Genomic DNA, 18,332 nt, shown 5'->3' on the forward strand with positions numbered 1-18,332 from the left:
TATTCCCTACCAATTCTGCCTTTTCTCAACTGAGTACAGGGGTCAGGTATAAAGGGAGACAAGTGGGGCGAGAGGGAGAAGAGAAGGGAAAAGCACATGTCACTGAGAAGACCCATCACTGACAGGACTTCAATAAGAGCAAACTAACAAGAGCCACCGTTGAACCCTGACGAGAGTTAGGCACAGGGATGACATACTTCTCATCCATGGCAAAATAGAAAGGGGAGGGGGTATTATTTTTCTTAAAGCCAGATTTATTTTAAAGAACGGGTGGGCCTTCATTCTACACATAAGGGACCAGGATAGCAAAATGTTTTACAATGAGTAAGCATAGTAAAAATGGAAAGAAAAAAAAGGAGGGAAAATAAAAAGCCATAGGGCAATGCTTATAGAAAGAGCCCTCAATACAGAGACAAATCCCTCCAGGGTATGACTGGTGTATTATAGGCTACATTCCATACTGTGTGTAGAATTTAAGTACTGCACCAGTAAGGGCCACTATATAGCAAATAGAACGCTGTAAGCCTGCAGACTTTCTATTTTATCTATGTGAGATGGAAAAAGCAAGAGCTCTGGTATCTGGAGAGGCTCAGAAGAGTGACATAACTTACCGTGTTTATAACTGATCCTGAGTTGTGTGTGAAAACGGACTGTGTGAGGATGGAAGGGGAGGAGGAGTTAGGAAAGCGGTGATACAGGACGATGGTTAAGGCTACAAAGGAGGCAGAGGTGGTGAGAGATGACTGGATAAAAGATGACCGAATACTCTGAAGAAGATGAGGATAAGTGGATACGTGTAGCATTAAAAAGAAAATTATTTGTTTCTGCAAAGAATAAGGGGAATCTGGAAACCACATTCTGTCCATGAAAAGGTGTGTGTCAATGTTCTAATGAAACACCTCACTATACTGTATAAATGAAAAGTAAATTTTGTAAATATTTTTTTAAAAAAATAGTTTAAGTAACATTTCCTCTTTATATCAGAAACAAGGACTGACTTCTTGAATCTCAGACCAGATTATAAAATGCACAAACATTCCCCTAGGAATGATGTTATATACCAAAATGTAATATTCCTCATATGGGAAACATTGAATCAAAACATTTTCATCATTCCTTTGACTTAATAAGTTATATATTTTTAAAAGCACATAGATAGGTTAGCTTATTCTAAATTTTCTCTACCAAGCTCATTCTTCAAAAAGAATTCTTTTGTCTCAGAAAGTACAGAGAACTATGCTGGGGCAGAATGGAGGCGCTAAGCTGGCGTGGATGTCCAACTGTGCTATGCTATTACTTAGGAGGGCACAGTACCCAATTCTGATTTCTAGGATAGTCTTTTTTTTTTTTAAAAGATTTATTTTATTTATAAGAGTAGAGTGTAGCTGTCTTCAGACATACCAGAAGAGGGCATCAGATCCCATTATAAATGTTTGTGAGTCACCATGTGGTTGATGGGAATTGAACTTGGGACTTCTGCATGAGCAGTCAGTGCTCTTAACCTCTGAGCCATCTCTCAAATCCCTTCCTGTGGTATTCTTAGTATTTTATGTGCACTGACTTAAAGCCAGCCTCAGTAAGTCTGAATAATTACAAAAAATTTTTCAAAACTCTTCAAGTTTAGATAATCTAACCAACAATTTCAGAGACGACATTGTCTAAGGAAGACTATGATGGAGTGGTGGCAAGGCTCTAAGGTTTTTAAATAGTCGGGAAAATAATACTATAATACTAAATTTTTTGTTTGTTTGTTTTTTGTTGTTGTTTTTCGAGACAGGGTTTCTCTGTGTAGCCCTGGCTGTCCTCGAACTCAAGAGATCTGCCTGCCTCTGCCTCCCAAGTACTGGGATTAAAGGCGTGAGCCACCACCACCCGGCTTACTTTGTAAATTTAACTTGAAAATACACATGTGGCTTTATACAGAACCTGAAGCAAGAGCTGGAAATAGAAAAAGTAGGATGGCCTAGGTGTAGCTATATCCAAAGAAAAACAATACTTAGCAAACAGCATGCCTTCCATCAAGATCTCTAGGGACCAATCTTCCCTGAGATCCAAAATACTAGCAAATGCTGGACTGGGTGTAATTGATCCCTGAGAAAAAAATCATTTCATGACTAAGGGATTCTTTCCTGGTAACAAATACAGAATGATTTCAAAAGCTTTCTCAAATCTTAACTGAAGGTTCTAGCATTTGTATTCCCAAAGTATAACTTCATCAATGGAGACAAATTTAAAACCGATGCAACAACTCATGATCTTCCATTTTCTCTTCACAACCAGCATATCTTGCTTTTATGGTACCAGGGCTTTTCTAACTGACTGCTTTTTTTTCTTCCTACTTATATCTTAATGTTCAAGAAACTACATGCATTCTGAAAAACCCTACTTGATGAATGACAAAGCTTGAATAAAAGCTGTAGTCTTGAACAAGCTGACAATCTGGTTTGACATTATTTGTGAATGAACTTGGAAATTCAAATACAAGGTCATAAACCTGTCTAAGAAAACGTGAATGAGTGCAATGCCTGAACAAACCCTTAACCAATTAAAGTAAAGTGGGAGAAGAGCAGATTCAGAGACAAAACACCTAGGAAAGAGCTCAGCAAGGAGAGAAACCTGGAAAATGCAGCTTTCAGTTCATGCAGGTATTGCAGCACACAGAATTCCAAGCCTTGGGAGACAGAAGCAGGAAGTTCTGGGATTCATCTAGACCAGCTTTGGATACATGAAGCTTGACTCAAAAACAGCCCCCCCCCCAAAAAAAAAAACCCTACAAATTCCAAGCCAAACAAAACCCTTTCTCTATGGCAAGTACAACAGGTTCTGAGGAAAGTGCTGGGTGAGAAAAGCAGGCCCTCCAGTGCTAGGTCAACGGGGCAACGACAGCACGAATTTCTCCTGCCTGTGTGATCTCAGCAACTAGTCTACACTACTCAAACTCCAAACACTTACTCTAAGCATCTACAACATCAACAGTTTTCTCTCTGCTGTAGTCTACTAGCACAAGGTACTCCAACAGCATCCAAACAGGTATTTATCTATTTGTTCTTCATTCTCCTTAAATCTACTTTCCTCCATCTAAGCAATTTAAATGAAAATTTATGTTCATGAATCTGATCAAATTTCTTCAACAAATAAATAAGCTCTGTAATCAATCTCTCTGACCTCTCTTCAAAAAAGCCTTCCTTCCACCATTACACTATGGGCAAACCTTCTCAAATTCCTTTCTACCCCAGCCTCTGTACACGTGGCTGTCTCTCAAGTGTTCTTGCTCACTGTTCACTCACTCTTCTTTGAAATTTTAATGCTAAATTACAAGGTCTGCTCTTCTTAATCAGTAAAAAGAAAGCATGTTATCTATCATAACCCTAATTGTAAAATGACTCTTTTCTCAGCTCTGATTCAGGAAAAGCCAGCTGGTGCTCATATCTAACCCCTAGCATTTTAGAGGCAGAGGCAGTTGGAGCTCTAAGTCTGAGCAGCCTGGTTGGTTTATATGGCAAGTTCGTGTACAGCTGAGGCTACACAGTGAAGACCTGTTGCAAACAAGCAAAGCTTATTCGTACCATCATTACAATGAAAAGCTAGCAAACAGTTAGCATCCCATATTTTTCATCAAGAAAAACTCAGGACTGGAAGTTAAGTAACCTGCTCTAGACTATGTATGCATTTGATAACTACACAGGCAGGCTTTGATCCTAATCTATTAAGCATTTCCCCTTTAGGCACCATAGTCGACCCACAATCAAACATAAATACAACTTATCCTTTATAGTGTGTTTTCTTCATAAAATATTAAGGGTGTTAAGGGTCAACATAATTATCAACAAAAAAGAAGGTCCTTCCTTTGTGATGAGCAACAAAGAAAGCAAGGCAGCTATGGTCACACGGTACTACAGAGACCACTGTGCAAAACCATGGGCTGATTATACACCAGAGACAACAATCTATACAACACCAATCACATCTATTTTAAAGAAGTTCACATTAATTTTAGCATAAAAATAATTGAACAAGCAGCAGTGCATTAATTTGAAGTAACTGTTGCTGGGCATAGACTTCAGGAAGCAGAGAAAGGAGGCCTGAATTTGACCAAAAATCCTCAAACAACTACTGAGCTAAGGCTGTTGCTGGGTTGTAGGCTGATTCTCAGCACTGTGGGACCAGAGGAGGATGAGGGAGGGGATAGGGAGAGGGTGTGAAGGAAAAAAATGTGAGAAAAGTATTACCCAAGGAGAACTTCAAGTAGAAATGAATACAAAAAATTAACATATACCAATTTTCTTCATTTCAAATAAACTAATATATTACTTTCTAGAGTGAATTGAATATAATCTTTCAAGAAATTAAGAGGACTGTAAGCAAACACTAAATTTCATTATGAAGCTAATAATCCAAACCCTGATGATCAATAGGTAAGACAGATCGAGAAAGTGGAGGCAATCAATCTCCTATGGCTTCCTTTTGCTGTCGTAAAATCACCCATCCTCTAACAGTACAAGAGGCAGCTGGGCCTGCTCTGTGGATGTTTCTGCAGCACCAGCCTTTGAGTTTTTGGCATGCCTAACTAACAAAGAAAGGCTTTGTCTCAAAACAGACAAAAACCCAGCAAAGACCAGAAACTCCCAAACAAACAGCACAGCCAGGCGGAGCCCACATCTGCACTAGCATGCGCCACAGTTTCCAGGGGCACCCTTGTGTTCCTCCTACTATGGAATTTGCACTGGGAGTGCTCAGGGTGTGGAGAGAATGGCAAACCTGCCCCTTTCTTAGCATTTATGGGGTGTGTTGGCAAGTTACTTTAATTGCTAATACAGAATTGAACCTTCTTGGTCAGTTCAATACTCTCCACAAACACACAGGTTGTCTCCTGTCTACCAAGTAGGGAAAAGGTATACAAACAACAACAAACTTATCCAACTTTACCAAGAAGTATTAATTAGCATTGGGAACTATCCATGAGGAGTCTGTCAGGTTAAATCTTACTGCAGGGGTGCCTAAATTCCAGTCATTAAAACTATGTGCAATATTATACAGTTGCAATATTGTAATCTAAGAGATTTTTTTACTTAGCAACATAACTGAGATTTTCAACCAGCTATGTTGATTCTCAATTATTATAAATAGTTCTACTAATTTCTGAGAAACCCCTCCCAAATTTCAGCCAAAAATCAGTTCTAATTTCTGATGCAAATTAATAGCCTAGAAATCAAAGCCAACAATGTCACTGTTTTAGTAAATATAAAGCGTTCAGTGAGTCACAGTGGGCAAGTAAGTGCTGAAGCAGGCAGGGAAGAACCACAGGAGACAGGATGGATGCAAACACCCGTGCTTCATCGTTCTGGAGAACAGGGGTCTTAATAGTCCTTTCCAAGGGTTTGAGAAAGAGTCTGTATATTTTTGAATAAATAATACGAATGGAAAGTGTCCAAGGTCTGAACGCAAAGGTGAAAAGAAACAATCTTCTGCATGTGAGACTTGGCGTTTGGGGCCTGCAGCGCTTTCTGGATGGCATTTCCAACCAGCTATGCCAGAGAAGTGCATGTGCTCCAGAAAGCATTAACCAAAATGCCTCCTCTGAAAATTTGGTCATGATTCAAAGTGAATAAATTCATCTTGTGTTTCTTTTTTCACATGTTCTTCAATTTTTACTTATCAATAAGTCTTATACAGGTTCAAATCCAAATCATAAAACACTTGGAAAGAAAAATATACGTTATATGACCAAAGCTCTACATCATATAATAATGTTAATCTATGGGAGAAAAGGCGTGGTCCATCTACCCCGTAAAGAATCCTCTCTTAACTTAAGAAGCTGATTTGAAACCTCCTAGGACAGCCAGTACTTCCATCTTAAACACAGAGTTTAAAACTATAAAATATAAACGAGAGAACAAGTTTACAGCAGAAAAGCTTCTGCGTTTAGAATACAAGACAAACCCTCTACTCAACAAAAAGATGTTCTGTTTCAAGAATGTTAAGGCATTTCTTAAAAGGAATGAGGAGACTAATCTAATGCTTTGCTCAGGGATATGTGTTCCTACATGGCTCTCAGAAAAAGTAAAACTTTAGAACTTAACACAGATAAACCATTGAGAAAGTTAGTAATTTAAAGATTACTAAACACCAAAAAAATACTTCAACTCCCCTAGGTCTGCGGAAGAATTTGTTTTCCTGGGTTTAATTTCAAATGTCTGTGTGCTCAAGGATCTGCACATCACAAGCTAGGACTTACAGGGAACAAATATGAATACAGGGAAAAGCATTTGCTGGCCTGTGTGTAGATGCCATGCCGTAACTGCACTGCACCCTACTTATTTTGTTAATGTTTCAAACCCTGAATGGCAGAATGCCCCAGGCCTCCTTTCACGATTGCAAAGAAAGCATGTTTGGAATTTCTCTTGTGGGGAGTCAAACCACAGCTACCTGGTTAACGACCCAGGAAAGACAGCACACACTTGAGGCATCAGACTTGTAGGACAAACTAGTGGTCTGTGAATTTGTCTTTCCTGTTTTCTTAGCTTCCTTTCTGAACATTAGATTTTTATCTAATAATTTACATGATAGCTTTATGAAGAAAAGACAAAAAAAAAAAAAACAACCCATTTCTAAACAAAATGACTCACTGGTAAGATGGCCCCACCCACCCTCAAAATACCAATGAATAAGAGAGCACTGTTGAGCCCAGCTTTCCCGCATCTACTTACCTGTGCAACTTCTTTCAACATTTGCTACTCTGGGGATGGGAAAGCTCAGAGCTGGAGGCTGAAGTGAAGAAGGAAAGGTTGGAGGGTGAGCCATGGCACCAGCCCCACACTAGGAGCTCCCCTGAGATATTACAGCAGGGTTGACACCATAGCTCTGAAGTTCAAACTCCAGCAAACGATAAGAAAGGAGTCCAACCAGAACATGATAAACGATGGGATTCTTCTGCTCTTTGAAAAATAAGGAAATCATGCTATAAAGATCTGAATGTCCAGTATCAACATTATGACTCCGTTTATCTCTTCATATTCCCAACCCCAGAATTATCTTTCAGACTGCTTCAAAATACTTATTAAAACAACCTAAAAAGGGCAAAGCTCTGAACACTTTCCCAAAATATGCAAGGATAGCGCTTACCTGGCCTTCATGAAATCATGCTAGTAGAGTATGTTCAAGTATGCTGCCTAGCCACTCCTTACATACTCTTGTTCTCGAGTACTCAACATTAACTCTGTGCTCTCGTCACGTTAGCACCATCAGTCAACAGAATGAAAGTTGGATTATACAGACAGAACCAGTGAACTCTTAAAAATGAGAGACCTTTTGGTTTAATTAAATTCTTTGGGAAGAAATTAATTCCTCAAGTGTTTCCATGTTGATAAAGAAACAAATAAGGACCTGTCCACCAGAGAGTCACTTTAATCAAATAATAAAATGTTAAGTATTAAGGTGGGCGAGGTGGTGCACACCTGTAGCCCCAGCACTGCAGAGGCTGTAGGAAAGTCACTGTAAATTGACACCAGCATTTTAAAGCAATCTGATGACAGAAGATGAGATTTTTAAATAAAAAATCTACTCACTTGGGGGAATGAGTGCTAGAGACTGAACCCAGCACACGCTAGGCAAGTGCTTTATCACTGAACTATACCCCATCCTAGTAAAAATTTACATTGTCACTCACAAGTGTATACTTGTTTAATAATATAGAAGCTAAATGATTTAGAGATAAATGCATGCTACTTCAAATTCAAAATGCTAATATGGCTATCACTGAAGATCATGTTATTCTAAAATTCTTGTATTTAGATAGATAGATAGATAGATAGATAGATAGATAGATAGATAGATAGATAGATGGCTGCATCAGAATCCTGGATTAGGTATAGTGCAGTTAAAAATGTGGAGTATTCATTCAATCAGGGAAGATGGTTTAAAATTAATCTAAATATTTGGCCACATAAATTCTTTTAGCAAATGATTATTCAGCATCTGCAATGTCAAGTTCTAGACGATGCATACCACACTTCAGCATTCTCTCAACAGAACAGAGGACCCTACAAATACGAGGCAGTAGAGACAGTTTCAAGCGACTGCTGCAGCAGCACTGACGGGCAGGCGGGCCCCTGGCCTGTGGCCTGCCTGCCCTTTGCTGCTCCTCCCCTCCTCCTGTGCCCCTGCTACACTGCTCTCCTTTGGCTGCTCACACACAGGGACATCCCAGTGTAAAGATGTGACACTTAGGAGACCCCCCACAAACAGACCCAGCTTCACCTACTTCAGTTGTTCAACCACTTGTCTACTTTCATTAAGTTTTACTTGGGTTTTGTTGCTGTTATTTTGTGTTACCTAGTCCTTATGTCTTTCATAATACCAATGCCATGTCATATATACTGGAAAATGTCTCCTGATTTTGACTGAAATATGCATTTGAATGCTTCATCATCACAAAAGTGTTATGCCCTTCTTGTGTTTCCAATATGCTAATGTATGATGCTAACATTTATTCCAGGTGGTATTAGCCTTGACCTTGGTTAAGTTGGTCCATCAACCAGCTTTCTCTACTGTTAACTACTACTTCAGCATTAAATATATATATATATATATATATATATATATATATATATATATATATAGTGTCTGCATATCACTTGTATATGATGCTGCTTTGTACTGAAAGCAAACAAACCTTGAGGTGTAATTAAAGAGTAAACTGCAATTTTATTTGAGACAAACGGGAAAAGAGACAATCTCACATAGGTTTTCTCTCATAGCTTTTACCTTTAAGTTAGAATTTCAAAGCGTTTAAGGCATACAGGATAACATCATCATGGTGACAAGCAATGGTGTTCAGAGGACTTCCCACTAAGGATGGCATCCACCCATGCATGCTGCGCCCCTGCTACTAACCACCCGTCTCGGCTACATTTGTTAAAGTGAGTACGTTTGTAAAGTAAGCCAAGTATCTTTAGAGGCTCTCACTCTTAAGTCTCAACATTGTAGACGACTGCACACAGCCAGCCCACAGGACAGCAGCGGAGATGAGAGGCCTGGCACACTTACTCTACCTACCTACCACACCTTTAAAGCATTAGCACAGGACTGTCGTCGGACAGGAAAGATTGAAAACCCCACATGCACCTTAGCACTTCTTGTCTGAAATATGGCCTTTATAGTTTTTCCTGGAAAAAAAATCTGATTTTTATTAAAAAGTATAACTTCAGGAAGGAAAAGAAACTGTGGTCCCAATGTACTATATGCAAGACTAAATCAATTAAAAATTAAGAAACGCTGTTCACTTCAGCCAGGAGAGCAAATGACAACTGTTTATGAGCCTATTATATACTAGAGTATATGGAATGGGAAAATTCAAAGAAAATGGTCTGGTTTCTTGCTTTAGGTTAAACAGATCAGGACATGACAACTTGGATTTTATTTGTCAATCTGTAGTATGTTTCTTTCCAAACGGTATTTTTAAGTGTTCAGATCTGGTGTGACAATTTTGAATTGCATATTATATATTGCCTTTTACAACAGAAAGCATCTGAGTCAAAAGCATTAACACAAAATCTTATTCCTACTATTCAGAATGATTCATTTAGCTTCTCAACGAATTTGTCATGTCAAAGAATGAAATTTTCAAACTTCCAGTCCAGCCAGGATGGACTGAAAGGAAAAATTTCTTCTCACAAACAGTTTAAAAATGGATAAAATACAGAGGCAAGAATATTGGTAGGTCAAGGCCTGTCTCTCGCCTTAAAAAAAAATAGAGAAAATATTCTAGCAATAGTTCTCAGGCATGGGGCAACAACTGACCTTTCTAGCTGACTCAATGAGCTTTCAGGCTATAATGAGGAGGGAGCCTGGTGGGTAGAGTTCCTAAATCAGAAAATTAGAGCTCAGTCATGGTAGTCTAAGCCATCAAAGTAAGCAGGCTAAAGAGCTAAACAGGATGAGTTGCACAAAGAAACAGCTCAGGAAAACTGGAGACGGTTCCCATAAGTCTTCAATGCAGTCAAGATCAGCAAGCATGGAAACAAGCCATAAAAGGTAGGGAGAGAACACCGTGAAAGAGAAAGCGATCCTAAGGCTACCTGGCACTGGAGTAAATATCACTTATGTTCCCAGAAGCCAGAGCAGGAAACACTAACTCAAGGAAAAATACTAGCTTTGTAGTTGAAGAAAACCAGCCCTACGTAAAATCTATTGTTTCTCTTTAATGGTTTTTAGAAAGGTAGAGACAGAGATAAGAGAAGGGTCTCACAAGGACCCAATGTTCCTAAGTAATAACTCCACCCCCAGTAAACCTCAAGGATTTTAACACAAATACTAAAAACTATGTAAGACAACAAAACAAAGCTATAGAGGGGTCAGGGGTGGGGGCACAACTATGCCAAGCAGCAGTGCAGTCAGTCAGAGTGGAGAACATGCAGGAAAATCTCCAAAAATCAACACAAATGTTCTACTGACTCCAATGAGACAGACGGCAGAATTAGTGGACAGTGACAACAGAAGACCAACCAGCATGCTAAGTCAGAGCATGAAGACGCAGTGCTCAAAGACTCACTTAAGAAAACAGGCAAAGTCGGACGTGGTGGCGCATGCCTTTAATCCCAGCACTCAGGAGGCAGAGGCAGAGGCAGGTGGATTTCTGAGTTCGAGGCCAGCCTGATCTACAAAGTGAGTTCCAGGACAGCCAGGGCTATACAGAGAAACCTTGTCTCGAAAAAAGGCAAGGGAAAAGAGTCCTAAGTTGGGAAATGGAGGGAGGCTTTCAGGTCAACTCTGCATGTAAGTAATTGAGTTCCACAGAACAGAGTATAAAGAACATTTGAGGGAGGACCAAAATGAACAAACAAACAAACAAAACCCAAAGAAACACACAAAAACATTCCAAGCACTGGAGTCATGAATTATGTCAGAACCAAAACCATACATTAAATATAATAAAACAAAAAATGTCCTTAATCCTTAATAGTATCCAAAGAGAGAAAGATATACACCAACAACTTTTTTTTTCACTAGAAATAAGTCAGAAGATAGTGGAGTGGCATTTTTAAATGTTGTTTGGTTGGCGAATTGATCAGGTCTTACAGCACAGGCATACCTAACACTCTCCATCTACCTGGTTCAGTGCCAAGCACTGGAATTACAGGTCTGTGCCGCCCGCCATGCCTGGCTGGCATCCTATTTCTAAGATGCTAAAAGAGAAACTACCAATTTTCAATTTCTTACTGAGCAAAAATATTTTTAAAATGAGAGTAAAATAAATTTTCACACACAGGATGAACCCTAACATAATTCATCACCACCAGAAATGCATCTAAATAAGAAAAGGATACCCCAAACAAAACATGAGGAGGGTAAAGAGAAAGAAAAAGGGGAGAAAAAATAGAAAAGGAAAAAGAATAGACAAGGTAGAAAATGGAGGAAAGGGGCTGGCGAGATGGCTTCAGTGGTTAAGAGCACCGACTGCTCTTCTGAAGGTCCCGAGTTCAAATTCCAGCAACCACATGGTGGCTCACAACCATCCGTAACGAAATCTGATGCCCTCTTCTGGAGGATAGCTACAGTGTACTTACATATAGGTAAATAAATAAATAAATAAACAAATAAACAAATCTTTAAAAAAAAAAAAAAAGAAAATGGAGGAAAAGGAAAGAAGTTAAAGTATTAAATTATGGATATCGAAAAGCGAAAACCCAAAATTCCCCCCCTCAAGCAATAAATAATGAAAGTGTGTAACAGAGATGCAAGGGCACGGTAGTTACTTAAAAGTGAGCTTGTAGTCAGCACCAGACAACAAGCATGTGTGTATGTATGTCAGCCCAGCAGACACTGAGCTCTAACAACACCCGACCACACTCCACTACTTACTTAGGGTTTCAACCTCGTGTCAGTAGCATTCTCAGATCAGAATACATGAGCAAAACAGTAAAAATTAACATTTCCAAAATTAATGGACTGCTGAACATGGAAGGGAAATAGAAAAATAGAGAACCCCAAAACATTTTGAACTTATAAACCAGTAACTGTCATCATACTAACTATACGTCCTAGCAACACAGGGATCGCAGGAAAACTCAAAGGAAGGTAACAAGGGAAGCCTGATGCTTATCCGAGGCCAACAGGGCTAGATAGTGATAAGTTGTCTCACAAACAACAAAGACAACTTATGATCAATAACTGTCCAAGTGGGCAGGAAGCAGGGAAACCAATGAAATACCCTTGCAACAATTCTCTGCCACATCAATATATGTCTATATAAAACACCACACCAGCACCCTCAAAATGGTGACCACCTAAAGCTCCCCTTAAGGTAAGTAACAAACAGGAGGAAGGTTACTTCCCAACAATCTCTTCTCAACGATTTATCAGAAACGCTAGTCACAAAATGAAACCATCATTTCCAGATGGCTCTTCTATGAAAACACAAAACTACTGATAAATTTTAAGAATAAAAGTTTTGCAACAGTGATGGATATAAAACCTAATTTTAAAAAATTAGCTATTCGATTAATAGTAATATCTATACAATAAACTCTTTTGCTATACCATTTACAACCACAAATCAAAGTATTTAAGTATAAATATGAGTGAATTTAAAGTTTTGTTTAAAAAGTAAGAATCTGAGAAAAATAAAGAATTCCAGATAGGAAGAAAATTGTGAAAGGATCATTCTCTCCAACTCAGAGTCAGACCAATTCCACTCATTAACTTGGATTTTTTTTTAAGTTGGAAGAGTCTTTTAAAATATTCAAAATGTGCCACAGAGTGAATTATCAAAGTTAAGACTGAGACCACGGTTAATGGCATAAATACCAAACATAAATATGACAACTTGAAAACAGAACATCATTTACAGGCATGCACAAGCTTATCAGAGTAACCACAAACAACATCGCTTCTGACAGACAGAAGGCAGGCAGTGGTTGGTTACAGCGGAGCTGACTGGGGGAGAAGATACTGGATTCCTAACTCAGTCAGTTTCAGACAGATTTAAAGTTAAACATGAAAGGGAGAATTTAAGATCTTTAGAAGACTGTGTGAAACTATGTCTATTCTCAATATAGGGAAATGTGTCTCAAATACTAGCTCAATGGATTGTGACAGTTAATGCCCAACAAATACTAATCATGTAGATGAACTCAAAACTGGTGAACTCACAAACGTACTCCTAAAGGATCTCTTAGGAACTGACTATTCAAGAATTTGGAGTATTGATTTATCAGATAACTTCCCTAGCTTCATAAAGTCTCTTTTATTATTTTTATTCAATGTTTGAAAAAATGCACAGCTTGTCTTCTGAGACGCTGCTGGCTCTGTTCTCTCTCCAGTTTTCTGAGAGCCTGTCTTCCCAAGCTGCTGTCCACATTCTGCACTATTCTGATACCAGTCTTTAAGGTGAGGGGCACTTAAGAGTCTTCTCATGGCAGGTAACAGAGCTAGGCTACACCATTTACTCTAACCTTCCTTCCCTGGATCTCTTACAGTTATGGAACAGATCTGAGGGGAGAAAAATCTATTCTGATGTCAATCTACTCACACTACCCAGTGAGCATCTGCTAAACACTATGTGTCTGTTCTACAACTGATCAACACTGAGTTGCTTTTATGTCAACTTTTTTTTTAACTACAAAAAAAAATGGATAAATGAGGGGTTTTGATTGTTTTCCTCTGCATTCATCCTAGGGCTCCCAAAGATGCTATCACACCAATTTTATTATAAACATTTTAATGGATTTGGTGTGGCTATTTAGCAAAGCATAGAGTCTAAATTCCCAAAAGGAAGCCACAGTCACAAAATGAATACAAGGTATGCCGCCTGATACTTTCTTAAGAAACAAAATGGTATCTGATACTATTTAAACTACCACTGTAAGATGCTTGGCCTAACAGACATACTTAGCAGAATATTTTGGTCCCTATTTAACACCCACACCTACACACATACATACACCAAGACACTAAGGGTGGGCCACAACGTGCATTTTATTACAAGTAAACATGTTTTCTAGAAAACAAATGTTGTGGGGCAGTTGAGATGGTTCAGTGGGTAAAGACACTTGCCACACAGCCTGAGTACATCAACCTGGAGCAGGTAAAATGAAAGAATCAACTCTGGCAAGCTGTCCCCTAACCTCCACCACACATGCATTATGGTATGTGAGTACACACATGCAACAAGCATGCAGGATTAAACAAATATAATAAAATCAATTTAAGGGGCTGGTGAGATGGCTCAGTGGGTAAGAGCACCCGACTGCTCTTCCGAAGGTTAGGAGTTCAAATCCCAGCAACCACAAGGTGGCTCACAACCATCCGTAATGAGATCTGACTCCCTCTTCTGGAGTGTCTGAAGACAGCTACAGTGTACTTACATATAATAAATAAATAAATCTTTAAAAAAAAAAAATTTAAGAAATCAACCTTGCAGTCATTTTATGATTTCAGAAGGAAAACTGCATTTGCATGAACACAAAGGAAGGCCAGCATAATGTAGCAGCGAGCCAACTTGGGAAGTCACTGAGCCTGATGTTAGTAAGCCAGGGAAACAGGGAAAGTGGGTCAGGCGGCCAAAAACCTACCAAGCTTTACTTTACAATCTAGGTTATAAATTCCAAGTGGCTTCTGATAGGGAAACAGTGGCTGTGGCAGGAACAGCAAGCTGCCTTACACTGCTGGCATTACTTATTGTTCTGCACCCCTCCATTAGCAGCTCTAATACATGCAAAGAAACCAAGCATAAAGTCATCATTTTGAATTTTATCCCACTCAACTGCTTTGTGTCTCTGACCAGGGACAATACTTAGGTCCCATTGTTAACAAGATGTTCAAGAGCTAAGAAGAGAATATTATGAAATAGTTCACTAGATTAAATCTTGTGTGTATGTGATTCAATTTTTCATCTACTCACTCTTACTTACCTTCATTCTACACCAAACAGCAACAAGGACTAAAGTCACTACCTCTATTATTCTAGAGAATAATAATACTCCAGCACAGATGGACTGGGAAGTACTCGCTTTTCTAAGTGTTTTCTGATATTCACTATTTATCAATATCTGACATATTCAAAGATGCACAAATGTTTGTGTTTCTAAACACATTACAAGTACCCAAAGGAGGTCCCAAGCTAACTACTACAACTATGACTCTGAAACATCAACTACCCTAAGATGCTGTGGCCTGCATACAGACTTTTCATACTGATAGATAAAAATGAAACTGGGTGCTTCCATGACTTACACTTACATTTCCCTGCAGTATAAAGTGTTAGTCTGTGTACAATAATGCTTAGAACTTACCAAGTAGAAACTCTCCTTCCTGACTACTTACATGGTTACTAAGTAGATTAACTTGTACTTTAATATTAGACTATCAAGAGTTAAGTGTTTACCTTGACAAAGTGTCTGAAGGTTAAGTGGGCTAAAAGCTTGTTTTTCCTATTCAAAACAGTGGAATGTAAGGGATAACTTATCAAAACACTCCTATAAAGAAAGATGTGCCTGTAAATATCAAAACCTACTACATAGTAAAAATTACACATAAGAAGGAGTGAAATGCCAAACTCAAATTAATGATTACTTCTGAAAAATAAAACAAGAAATGAGATATGGCAATATCTCCATAAATATAACAAGCTGAAAATACATATTTGTTAAAAAACAAAACAAAACACACACACAAAAAAAAACCCACAACCCACACTTGCACTCTTACTCATTAATTACAAAGCAAAGCACTGAAGAGAAAGGTTAGGATGGTCAACATTCATAGTGGACTTAGTGTATTCCATCAACATTTTTATGAGGAAAAAAATTAATTTATTGCTAAAAGCTACAAGCTAAATGAAAGGAAGTTTGCATCCGGTCTAAAAACCTTGGGAATCTCACTAGGAGACTGCCAGCACATTTCCCTGTTTCTTCCTCTCAGGTTTTCACTGTAATTTTATTCAAACAAATTTCACTGAACATCTCCCCATAAAGCAGGTACCTCATTAGATACTGGTGGTGCAAAAATAAGCAAACATGGCTGCAGTCTTCCACAAGCTGACTATGTCCACACAGATGCACTGTCCTGCAGTTGTCAGTAAAGGAGCCACTAGCAGTCTACACTAAGCATTTAAAATGTGGCTTGCATGGTCAGCAAACTAAAAATGTAGTATTATTTAACTTAACTGAGTTTAAGTAGTCATTTATAGCTCCTATCTATGGAACGAACAGTGTTCAGGAAATAGAAGAAAACAGATGGCTTTTCTGTGCTAAGGGCAACACTAACTACACGCATATAGGACTTGAAAGTCCTGAGTCCATTACAGGAAGCTTCTGGAAAAATGGAAATCAAATTACTGAGGCATGAGATCCAAATTATTAAAAGCTTGGGGTACAAGGCACATGGAGCGCTAAAGCAGCTTTTATTTACTAAATAGTCAAACCCAGCAAAGGCAGTTAGAGAAGAGGTATTGAGGGCATAAAAACGCATAAAAATCATGTGGAAGAACACAACCAAGAAGTCAAGCAGGTGCCATGTTTAGAGCTTGAGTATTAGAGAAAGCCATTGATGAATTACAGTGGTAATAAGATGATTTAAATTTATGTATGTGCATAGCTGTGGCAAAATTAATGTAAATTATAGGAAGAATATAGAAAAATTTAAAACTGACGTAATGTCCACTTTCTTATAAAAAGCTTGACGACCCTTTCATAAAGGACTGTCTTCCTAAACTAATTTATTTATGTAAACAAACTTCATCTGCTATATTCAAATGCCAAACTAGGCTTACTGACAGACAAAACATACGAAATTAATACTACTACAAAAATAAGTATTTCAACTCCTGTGTAACTGAAAGTCTATAAGGTCTATATGAAAATGAAATTTGGAGAAATATTTTTTGTTAATCTCAAATATTAGTCAATTTTCAAGATGCTTAAAGAAACAAAACCAAAAGCTCTCAAATAAATGAAGTTACATAGACACAAAGAAGTCTACTTTAACAATGAAAAGAATGAAATTCTTATAAAATAAAAACTTATAAACTCCAAATTACTTTCACTTTAGAATATACAAGCTCCTAAGAGCTCCTAAAACATCCAGTTTTTACTTCGGTGACTCTACACTATGTGACTATGCCATACACTCTCAATAAGTTCATGTTCATGCTACATACGAAACCAGTCTTCCATGCATATGTCATGTTCAGGAGTTTTCAAAATGAAATAATTTTATGATCCAGATCTATTTCCAAAGACGTTTCAATATACACTGGACACCACTATGTAACAGTAAAGGGCAAGTGGAAAATTATTTCATCCAGCAAAAGTCTAATCAAGAAAGTATCTTCATGCAAGCTCAAAAACTTTTATTATTTGCATATTGAGACTAGAATAAAGCACATTTCTAGTAGTATAAGCAGAAATAAGAAAGTCTTTTTTGGCAAAATATAACTGCTTTATTCCTTTCATAAGTATAAATTCTAGAAGTGTATATGAATATTGTTCCATGACACAAATTAGCTAACATGTAAATCAAACAAAAGCTCTATACTCACAGTCTGCAAATATGTTTGTGAGCACTAAAATGCCACACAACCCATAATTACAATATTCTTGTGGTGACTGAGCAAAACCTAACAAAGATGTAAAACCCCAAAAAGTGTAACCAATCAAATTAAAGTCTTACAAGTACAAGCTGCTGGAAGTGGTTCTGAGGTAGGAAGAGCTATATAGCAAGCACAATTAGTCATTAGCAGGTTAGTCCAGTCTCTGAGTACAAATCAGAGACGCGTTAGAGGGAGAACTGATCCAGCATAATCGCAGCTTACTCTGGCTTACTAAAATAATAAAGATCTGGCCAGAAACTTCATCAATCAAGTTAGACAAAAGCTCTAGGAAGGTTAGATATAGAAGCATCTTCTACTGGGTACTACAAGACAGAACCCAAGTCTTATAACCAAAGGCTCTTGGCTGACACAGCATAAACTCATTTTCAGTTCTCTCCACTGCTCAAGCCTCAGTGCACTCCACCAAATGAGCCTGTAAGTAGCTGGTGTGTCACATTAGCTGTCTTAGTCTCAAAGGACCAACGCCTGAGGTGAGAGGGGGCAACGGGATGGAACCACGCCTGCCCAGGAAGCCTAACGGCGTATTCCTGTATGAACTTACTCAGTATTCACTATTACTTCACAATGTCATACTGGATTCACTATCCAATGAAATGAAGTAAGTTTCCATTTAGAACCTAACTTCAAACACTACCTGTTCTGTTTTTAAAAAATCACTTTAATAACACTACCTTTAAAGTTCACCTTCTTTTGAAAGCTTAGGAAGAAATAGGAATGTTACAGT

General features: G+C 38.2%; 1 protein-coding gene across 10 annotated transcripts in view; it reads right to left on the reverse strand.

Moving 5' to 3' along the window:
- The window catches only part of Cnot2 (CCR4-NOT transcription complex subunit 2), a 94,119-nt gene that overhangs the window by 42,907 nt on the left and 32,880 nt on the right, over positions 1-18,332 (reverse strand). For 2 of the 10 annotated variants that reach the window (XM_085843179.1, XM_029482809.2), the window contains one exon: positions 6,708-6,765. The exons of 7 other annotated variants lie outside the window; for them this stretch is intronic. In XM_085843179.1, the coding sequence (XP_085699305.1) occupies positions 6,708-6,728 (21 nt within the window). In that variant the 5' untranslated portion in view covers positions 6,729-6,765. Of the gene's footprint in view, positions 1-6,707; positions 6,931-18,332 lie in introns of all 10 variants that reach the window. One more of the 10 variants, XM_085843180.1, reaches the window with a different exon arrangement.

This window comes from Mus caroli, unplaced genomic scaffold (assembly GCF_978045245.1).
Source record: "Mus caroli unplaced genomic scaffold, Mus_caroli_1 scaffold_9, whole genome shotgun sequence".
NCBI lineage: Eukaryota > Metazoa > Chordata > Mammalia > Rodentia > Muridae > Mus > Mus caroli.